We start from the raw sequence: 10,434 nt of genomic DNA, 5'->3' as shown, positions 1-10,434 counted from the left end.
CTCTCTCTCTATCTCTATTATCTTCTCTATTATATATTCTATCTTCTTCTTCTTCTTCTCCTTCTCCTTCTCCTTCTTCCTCCTTCTTCTCCTTTCTTCCTTCTTCTCCTTCTTCCTTTCTTTTTTTTTTTTTTGGCTGTACTGAGGATTGAACCAAGGGCTCTTAGGCACATACTCTACTATTGAGCTATATCCCTAGCCCTTTTATGTTTTATTTTTGAGAAAGGGTATCTGTGAGTCACCCAGGCTGTCCTTGAACTTAGGATCCTCCTGTTTCAGCCTCCCCATATAGCAGGGATTACAAGCATGCACCTCTAATTGAGCTACTAATTATGATCTTGATTGGACTTGCTCATGCATTGGCAATTAATCTTGGTGGGGTTCTCTCATATGCTGGGGGATTACCAGATGATTTTGAACTAGGATAGTCTCTGCTTTTCTCCATGGGTCTCATATCTGTCTAGTGGGCTTGTTGGGGCAGGTTCTCTTGTGAAGCATAGATGCACAAGTGAGAAGCAGAAATGTACAGATGCTTTTCAAGGCCCTGCTATCTCACACCTGGTAACATTCCATTAACCAAAGCATGATCCATGGAGGAACCCACAGTCAAAATGGGCAGGAACTGCAAAGTTAGGAGCCAAAGAGCATGTAGTATTTATAAATTCATATTTATTTGTTTAATGAACTCTATATAATTTATTTTGTACTATAAATTCAGTCATTGCCCCTTCAAAGTAATTTTTTCTGTTGTTGTTTACTATTATAGAAGTATTAGAAATGAGTCATAAATATAGAAAAGCAAACTGAACATATGATATGATTATGTCTCTCACCTAGGGATACTTTTTTTTTTTTTCTGGTACTGTAAGGGTCCCGCGAAACGTCGGAGAAAGAGACCACCAAGTGACCACTCATGCAATTGGCAGAAGGGGATTTATTGAACCAGCATGCTGGGGCTCCGTGCCCACTTAAGAAGGGAAAGCAGCCCAGAGCCCCGAGCAGGGGCTGAGCACTGCTTAAGTACACTTTTTTGGGGAGGGCGGGGATTTTACATACATCACAGTCTCCTTTAACAAATCATTATACACCGCAGGAAAATCAAGCAACAACTCCTAAACGTGATTAGTTCATTCATTGGCGGGAACAAGTCAGGCGGGAGTGATAGGTCAGTTCTAAACGGGGTACACATTCAAACTGATTGGTTCAGGCCTAAAGGACTACGTGACCAGTTACACAGAGCCCTTCAGTTATTAAACAGCCAGGGGAAATGTTTACTGGGCGGTTCTAAGCATTGTCTTAACAGCTACAGAAATTTCAGGTTTTGCAGGTAGCATAGAAACCTAACAATACCTAATCCTTTACATTTTAACTCAGACTTTGCAGCTTAGAAACTTCACAATACCCGGTCTTTTACCCTCTAACTTTTACGCTTTAACTTCAATTTCTTTTACCCTTACAGTACTGGTGATTGAACCCAAGGGTGCTTAACCACTGAGCCACATCCCCAGCACTTTTTTATATTTGATTCAGAGACAGGGTCTCACTGAATTGCTTAGGGCCTTACCAAGTTGCTGAGGCTGGCTTTGAACTCAAAAACCTCCTGCCTCAGCTTCCTGAGTCACTGGGATTATAGGCATGAGCCACCACACCTGGGTTGTGCCCCTCCCTCCCGGGTCTTGAACTCAAGAGCCTACACATGCTAGACAAGCACTCTACCACTGAGCCACATCCCTAGCCTTTTTATTTTATTTTAAGACAGGGTCTCACTAAGTTGCCCCTGCTGGTCTTGAATGTGTGATCCTCCTGCCTCAGCCTCCCAAGGATTACAGGTGTGCCCCATTGCACACAGAGTGATAATCAGGGTTGGTGTATATTCTTCTAGCTCTCTGTCTCTCCCCTCACACACACGTATAATGAGAAAAAAATAATTTAAAGCAATAATTTGATCTCAATTAAAACTCACATCTCAATTAAAACTCACCTTCTGCTCATGGTGAATGTCTCCAGGGGCTCTCTTCTTACACTGTATATAACCTCTACCTATTAAATGAGATACTTGTGCTTCTACAGCAGGCTTGTCTTCTACTTTTTACGTGACCAGTGATTTTACCACATGTCCTGTGGAATGGTAAATTTGGACACAGTTTCATATTCATTATAAATTTTCTTAAGAAATTAAAAGTAAGTATTTATTTATTTGCAGTGCTGAGGATTGAATCCAGGGATGCTCTACCACAGAGATATATCTATATCCCTAACCCTCCCCCTTCTTATTTTGAAACAGGGGTCTCACTAAGTTGCCAGGACTGGTCTCAAATTTGAGATCCTCCTGCCTCAGCCTCCTGATTACAGCTGTAATTCAGGCATGCATCTGCCTTGATATTTATTTTTTAATTGAATACATATTTTCTTTTTTTTTCCTTTGTGGTCATTTTTGTCAAAGAATTTATTATACAATATAAAAGTATAACCAAATAATATCATGAATAAATAATTATATATTTTCACTTTATAATAGATGTTTTATAATAACAAATATTCAGTCTACTTTTTGTATACCCTATTGCAGGACTGTTCACCCTTATTTCCTACACATAGTGCTTATAATCTAACTTAGGCTTTCCCATGTTCCCCACTAACCTTGTTGGCTGGTGGGCCTGGCCCTACTATCTTGAATGCTAAATAGCTATCAAAGCAGCTAAATCTAATAACTTTCCCACCACCAATCAAGATCATAAAAAACTGACAAACCTTGCCTTGTTTTATCAGAAAGCATCTGGTGTGCTTTCTTTGAAAAGGAATTAATAGCTGCCTTACCTCTGGAAAAGGTTAGGGGAAAAAATTCAGGTTACTGCTTTTTATATTCTAGACTTATCTACGCCTCATTGTGAAAACTTTTTGCTACACTGTGTCTCCCACACTAAGGCCAGAGTAGAAGCTAAAGGACAAAGTGCAAGAATATTGTAATGCAATTGTTAATGATAATAGGTAGCTATAAAAATCACTAAGGAGTTATATGCTAAGATGGATGGTGACTAGACCATAGTAAACCTGAGACATTGTCATCCTAACAATAAAGTTATAGTTATCAAAAGGAATGTGGTTTCAACCCGGGGTAGATAGATAGACCACAAACAGAAAAGAGAAACTATAGATAAATGGAAATTTGATGTGTGATAGGTCTATGGTGAAAAGAGTAAATGGTACTGGGACATTTGGCTATCTAAATGGAAAAAAAATGAAGGTGGACCTTATGCCTTATGCCAATTATAAAAATCAATGCAGAATGAACCTAAATGTGAAAGGCAAATGTTTTAAATATTTAGAAAAAAGAGGAATACATAGAGTACGTGGTGTTAATGACTTTTGGATGAGGAAGGATTCCTTAAATGAGACAACAGAAAAGCACAAAGCTTAAAAAAAAATCTGATGAACTTGTGATTATATTAAAATTAATAATTTTTGTTCTTAGAAAGACATGATTGGGCTAAAGGTATAGTGCAGTGGTAGAGCACCTGCCTAGTACACATGAAACCCTGGGCTCAATTCCCAGCACCAAAAAAAAAAAAAAAAAAAGACACCATAAAGTAAGTCAAAAGCCAAGCCACTATCTCAACTAAAATACCTGTAACTCAAGTAACAGGAAAGTTTACCATCTGGGATATGTAAAGAACTCCTACAAAGCAATAAGAAAATGCACAGTAGAAAAGTACAAAAAAAGAAAAAAGATAAAATGTTTCATAGGAATAAACAAATACATAGATTGTCTAAATACACAAAAATATGATTGATTTTATTATCATCAGCAAAATGCAACACTGAACCACACAAGGCATTCTATCACAGCTAAAGTGTCCAAAAGTATTGAGTGCTGACAAAGATATGAAGCAGCTAGAACTCCCGATTCCTTGTGGCCAAAAGTGTAAATCATAACTGCTTTAAGTTGGATATTTTCTGTTAAAGGTGCACAAATCCTGTAACTCAGTGATGCAATTGTTAGATGCATACATCATAGAGACTGTGCATTTGTATTATGATATATGTGGGGAAAATTTTTTAAAGCATTGCTTTAATAGCAAACAAACAGAAACAATTAGAAGCAACCCATTGTTTATAAATTGAAGATAAACTATCTGAATATTCATGAACTATAGTTACATGGATCAGTAATTATTAAATATGAAACATACTGCTAACATACACAGGAATGAATGACCACATGAGGAGGAAAAAAAATGGGGCCACCTGCAATCCAGGCAGAGAGAATCCAGAAGGAACTTGCTCGGCTGACATCTTAATCTTGGACATCTAGCCTCCAGAATTGTGAGAAAACAAATGTCTGTTGCTTCAGGGAAAATAAAACAAAACCAGACCTAGTGAGTGGGAAAAAAAGAAAGAAAGAAAGAAATGTACAGTATAAGTTTTTATGACATTGACATATACATCTCATAAACAGCAAAACCAAACTATTTTTGTAGATACTTACATGTGTAACAATAGCATAATAACATACTTGTGAATAATAATAAACACCACATTCAAAGTTACAGTTATATTCTCTGAGTATGGCGATGCACACTTGTGATCCCAGCAACTCCGAAGTCTGAGGCAGGAGAATTGCAAGTTCAAGGCCAACCTAAGCAATTTCCAAAGGCTCTCAACAACTTTAGTGAGCCCCTATCTCAAAATAAAAAATAAAAGGAATGGGGATGTAACTCAGTGGTAAAATGCCCTTGGGTTCAATCCCTAGTACAAAAAAGAAAGGAAGGAAGGAAGGAAGGAAGGAAGGAGAATTATGGTTAATCACAGGAAGAGAAGGAAGGAAACAAACAGGTTTGGGAAGAGAATAGTATATGGTCTCAGTGATATCATCTTTATTCATTTTTCAAAATCAAACAGTTTATTAAGATTTGATGAAACTGATATGGATATATGGGACTTGATGTATTTTTTTCTTTCTATATAGTCAGTTGATATGCATAACCAACTTTTTTTTCAAAGAATATATATATACACACACACACACACACACACACACACACANTATATATATATATATATATATATATATATATATATATATAACTGACCTGTTGCCTCCCTCAGTAGGAACTGACTTCTGCACTACCTTCCTTATTTGGTCTCTAGGCCTAGTGCCAAACAGGACTCTAGGCTTGGAGAGTCCCTCTGGGATTCCGCCTCTCTGCAGACATTGGGGGAGACATGAGACTGTACTGAATCTGTCCCACCTTGTTCCTTTCCCTGCACAGTCCCCTGGCATAGCCAGTGGGGCTTTAGGATGAAGGATTTAGGGGAATGCAGAGCAGGTCCCTCCCCATACTCCTAGTTGGCTTCCTACTGTGTTTCTTATCCCTCTGCCACTTCTGTGTGACCTTAGTGTACACTGTGCCTGGCACAAAGGAGGTGTCCAAGATGCCTTTGTTGACTTGATCCAAGCCATTATCAGCTCTTGAGTGGGCTACTGGGAGGACGTAAAATAGCTGCACAGGGAAGAGGTGTTTGCCAGCGTCTGTCAGGTCCCCACCTCTGCCAGCATTCTAGCTGCCAGGCCCTGGGAAATGTGGCTCATTTGCAAGGGGCTGATAGCAGGTATTCAGGATTTTTAGGACTTGAGCTTAATTTCAAATAATTTCACTCTTGTGAGAAATGGATTCTGCTGTTGTTTCCTGCCATCTAAACATTTCAAACTAAATTCTTACATCCACCCACCCCCCCATATAAAACTTTCTTATTCAGAAAGTCTTCTGAGCTACTGGCAAAGGTACCATCTCAGGGTTTTCTATTTTTATCCTGTGTGTAATCAATGGGAACATACTGTGACTAAGTGGAGAATTATGAATTGATAAAAGCAAACTATGAACATTTGCTTTTGTTCCTGAGCAAACTAACAAAGGAACATGTACCTAATATATAGAAGTATAGTGGTCATTTTATAGGTCAGTCTTTCTGCAAAAGTACTCAGTGATTTCTGTGTTTGTTTACAGGAAATAAAAAATATGCTTTCAAGATTCAAATTGGTTAGGCTGTGGAAAAGTTTTTATAATAGAAGATTTTCTAGAAATATTGAAAGATAAGATACTATCAGCCCTTTCTCTGTGATTTGTTAACCCATTTTGATACCTATTCTCTACATTTCCCTTACAACAAAAAGTAGTCTGTTGCTCCCAGTTACTTGATAGGCTGAGGCAAGAAGATCAATTGAGCCCAAGAGTTCAAGGTCAGCCTGGACAACAGAGCAAGCCTCTGACTCAAAATCAAAATCATCATCATTATCATCTGTTCTCCAACATGTGATAGCATTATTTTTTAAAATCTCCTTTTAAATTGCACCACTCTACGTATAGGAAGGCATTTTTACTTTCTGTTTTCTCCTTGACAGTCTAATTCTACACAAAACTTTTTGTTGTTGTTTTGTTTTTGGCACCAGGGATTGAATCCAGGGACACTTTACAACTGAGCTACCCCCTACTCCTTTTAATTTTTTTTTAAATTTTTTTAGTTGTAGTTGGACACAATATATTTATTTTATTATTTTTATGTGGTGCTGAGGATCGAACCCAGAGCCTCACATGTGCGAGGCAAGCACTATACCGCCGAGCCACAACTCCAGCCCTAATTTTTTTTTTTTTAGAGATGCAGGATCTAAGTTGCTGAGGGTCTAAGTTGTTGAAGGTCTTACCAAACTGCTGAGTCTCACCTTAAACTTGTGATCCTCCAGCCTCAGGCTCCTAAGTTTCTGAGATTACAGACATGTGCCACCATGTCCAGCTAGTATTCTTTTATGTAATCGGCTCACTACAATTAGTTTTGTATTCTCCATTTCACTTAGGAGTACAATGTAACTTCAAAATAAAGAGGTACATGAGTCTCATGACTATACAGTAGTGCCAACAATGCTCTATCACACATATAGTCATATAAAGATAAATGAAAATTTCTATATTTTAAATGGATTACTCTGCATTTTATTGTTCATGAATGTCACCTTCATTTTTAAAAATTCTAGCTTTTTAACTTTGGTTCTTTCAAACCAGACAAGGAACCAACTAAATAGAAATTAATTTAGAATGTTAGACTGAACAAAATTTAACACAGAGCAGGAAGTAGAATGGTGGGTACCAGAGCCTGAAGGGTAGGGGGAATTCGGAGTTATGGTTTAACAGAAGTTGGAGAAGATGAAAAAGTCCTAGGGATAGATGGTGGTGATTCACATGGTGAAAGAACTCAATGCTACTGAACTAGACACTTAAACAGGGTTAAAATGGTAAATTTTGGGGCGGGCTTCCACGAACTTCCGTTCCCTTAGCGTCTGGAGCCAGCCATTTTTTCAAACTTTTTTAGGCTTTCTGTCCTGGATCCGGAGCCCAGGTTTCTGTGCTATGGAGAAGCTGAAAACAAACCACAGGGAGACCGCTGAGAACCCTGAAAGCCAGGAAATGGTCCTCGGCCATCATGAACATTCCAAACCATGACACCTTTTGATGATGGGAGGTCACCACCCGTATGAATCCGTCATCAGCCTTCCGGGTTATGGGTGCACTTCAGAGAAAAACTAATGACAGCCTTGGTACCCTGGACATCTTCATCCTCCACCGGGCCGGGTCCCCTCACCTGTCCAGAGAGGCCACGTGAGCAGAGGAGGCCTGGCTGCCTTCCTGTCTCCATGGATGCTGTTGGAGTCTCCTTCAGCTGTCTGGGTTGTAACCTCTCCGGTTTTCCAAAACAGAAGTAAATATCCAGATTCATCTTTCATCAAAATGGAGCTTTGCTGCAAAGAAAAAACATTACCCTAACTCTACAGGATCTGAAGTTTTAAGAAGGACTCAAAACAGGAGTATATATTTATTTGGTGTATCCATAAATGGAGGGAGTCCCTGGAACTACAGTTGTCCATCACTAGACTTGGCCCATTTGCTTTTTAAAAGCACCAACATTGATATTGATACTGTTAACATTCAGGGATATAGCCATTGATTTTACTGAAGAGGAGTGGGAATGCCTTCAACCTCCTCAGAAAAACTTATATAAAGTTGTGATGTTAGAGAACTATAGAAACTTTGCCTTCCTGGCCATGACTCTTCATGATACCCAAGAATATTCATCAGAAAAGGGCATAAAACATATATTTCACAAAGTGATAAGTGGGAAATATAAAAGTTGTGATCTTGACTATTTACAACAAAAGAAAATATGGAAAACTACAAGTGAGAGTGAACACCAGAAATCATATAAAAAATCAGGCCTTGTTTACCACCAGAGAATTCACACTGGAGAGAAGCCCTACAAATGCAAAGAATGTGGCAAAGCTTTTAGTCTAAAAACAGACCTTATTCGCCACAGTAGAACTCACACTGGAGAGAAGCCCTACGAATGTAAAGAATGTGGCAAAGCTTTTAGTCAAAAAACAGACCTTTTTAGGCACAGAAGAACTCATACTGGAGAGAAGCCCTACAAATGTAAAGATTGTAGCAAAGCTTTCAGTGTAAAATCACAACTTATTCGCCACAGCAGAACTCATACTGGAGAGAAGCCCTACAAATGTAAAGAATGTGGCAAAGCTTTCAGTCAAAAATCACACCTTATTTGCCACAGCAGAACTCATACTGGAGAGAAGCCCTACAAATGTAAAGAATGTGGCAAAGCTTTCAGTCAAAAAGTAGGCCTTATTCGCCACAGCAGAACTCATACTGGAGAGAAGCCCTACAAATGTAAAGAATGTAGCAAAGCTTTCAGTCAAAAAGTAGGCCTTATTTACCACAGGAGAACTCACACTGGAGAGAAGCCCTACAAATGTAAAGATTGTGGCAAAACTTTCAGTCGTAAAGTAGGCCTTATGTGCCACAGTAAAACTCACACTGGAGAGAAGCCCTACAAATGTAAAGAATATGGCAAAGCTTTCAGTCAAAACTACACACTTGCTTAGGGTGCCCATCATTCATTGTTAAAAAATCTTTAGCTATATAAAATTTTAATACTCTATGTCACATTGTGATTTAATAGAATTTTAATAAAATATACATTAATAATGCTGAAGTCTTTTATTGAATCTTATACCAGTTTTTGAAATAAACATGCTATATGTGATTTCCTCAAAAAAAAAATGGTAAATTTTATGTTATATATATTTTAACCATAAAAAAAGTTTTGAAAAGTTAATTACTAAATAATAATGATATTTGCTGCCTCAAAGTTGTTTTGAAATGTGACAAATGTAAGTAATAGAATGTATTAATGTTAAGATGCATTGTCTAGAGTAGTGGGCTCAGAAACAAGTGAATAAAAGAATTTCTTCTTAAAAGTAAATTAAAAATAAAACTTGCCCTGGCATGATTCTGTCCTGGGCATCTGTTCTCTGGGGTAGAAGTCCTTATTTCCATCCATCTTTTCCCTCACCTAAGTACACGTCACTACCCTATGGAAGATTCAATGGACTAGACATGAACTCTCTGAGGCTCCCAAAATATCTTTTCAGATGTGAGCAAAAGACTGACAAATATTATCACTTAAGGTGGATAGCAATAAAAATGAGTACCAGTTATCATTAAGAATGGTCAGGTTGGTTTACACACACACACAAAAATGAATTACACATTGTTGAAAGAGAGACCATGAATTATGAAGGCAGTCCAACTAAAGTAATACTGGCAACCTTTAAAACATCCCTTAGGGGCTCTGAAATGACATGGTCTTAAGGTTGAAGTGTAATTGTTAGCCTGTGCATGTTATTGGTCCGATTTAGCTGTAGAGGAAAATGCAGAGTCAGAAGATGAAGAGGAGGAGGATCTAAAACTTAAGTATATCTGCAAAGCCATTTTCCCCTGGAAGTGGTAGCTAGTATCCATGGAAGAAAGGAAAGCTTGCTGCTGCTGAAGATGATGAGGAGAAAAAGGAGGAAGAGGAGGACGGGTATTCTGATGAGAAAACTGAAGAAAAATCTCCCTTAAATAAATTTATACAAGCTACTCCAGCCAAAAAAAGCACAAAAATCAAACCAGGATGGAAAAAAATTAAAATCATCAATACCAAGGCCAAAAGGTTAAGAATCCTAAAATACCAAAAAGATCCAGTTCTGTAGAAGACATTAAAGCAAAAATGTAAACAAGTAACCCTGGATGCTACTGGTAAATAAAGCCCAAAGATGCGGAGAAAGGAAAAGGAGAGACAAGTACTATCTATACTGAGCACCATCAACAATCCAGGCTGTTTAATCTCAAGCCCCTGTCCTAATTTGCCACCCACACCCCATTCCAGGCTGGGAACAATCCCCCCTGATTTCCAAAGGCACTTTATTTGAACTGCTGTGATACAGTGAACCTTACATACTGCCTTCCATTACCTGTGACTTTAACCATGTTTTAATCACCTCTTAGCTTCCTTACTACAAGGGATAGATGGTGGTGCTCAATAAATATT

The 10,434-nt window shown here is 38.2% G+C and overlaps 1 protein-coding gene and 1 pseudogene across 1 annotated transcript; both read left to right on the top strand.

The window, feature by feature from the left end:
* The first annotated feature begins 7,299 nt into the window (after window positions 1-7,299).
* LOC125617145 (zinc finger protein 605-like) lies at window positions 7,300-9,000 on the top strand. The gene is made up of 2 exons (XM_048804172.1): window positions 7,300-7,461; window positions 7,965-9,000. Exons 1-2 carry the CDS (start codon window positions 7,401-7,403, stop codon window positions 8,942-8,944), a joined length of 1,041 nt encoding a protein of 346 aa, XP_048660129.1. The 5' UTR covers window positions 7,300-7,400; the 3' UTR covers window positions 8,945-9,000.
* Window positions 9,001-9,435: 435 nt separating this feature from the next.
* LOC125617303 lies at window positions 9,436-10,119 on the top strand (annotated as a pseudogene).
* Window positions 10,120-10,434: the final 315 nt, after the last annotated feature.

The sequence above is a fragment of the Marmota marmota genome, unplaced genomic scaffold (genome assembly GCF_001458135.2).
Source record: "Marmota marmota marmota unplaced genomic scaffold, marMar, whole genome shotgun sequence".
Classification (NCBI taxonomy): domain Eukaryota; kingdom Metazoa; phylum Chordata; class Mammalia; order Rodentia; family Sciuridae; genus Marmota; species Marmota marmota.
The sequence above is the reverse complement of the archived record's forward strand: the minus strand, read 5'-3'. Positions and strand labels throughout refer to the sequence as shown.

Excerpts from the sequence above, each read along its gene's own strand:
- LOC125617145 (XM_048804172.1), top strand. The coding sequence starts at position 7,401 with ATGGAGAAGCTGAAAACAAACCACAGGGAGACCGCTGAGAACCCTGAA. Across the intron at positions 7,462-7,964 it reads CCCTGAAAGCCAGGAAATGG|TACTGTTAACATTCAGGGAT; the intron begins TCCTCGGCCATC and ends CATTGATATTGA.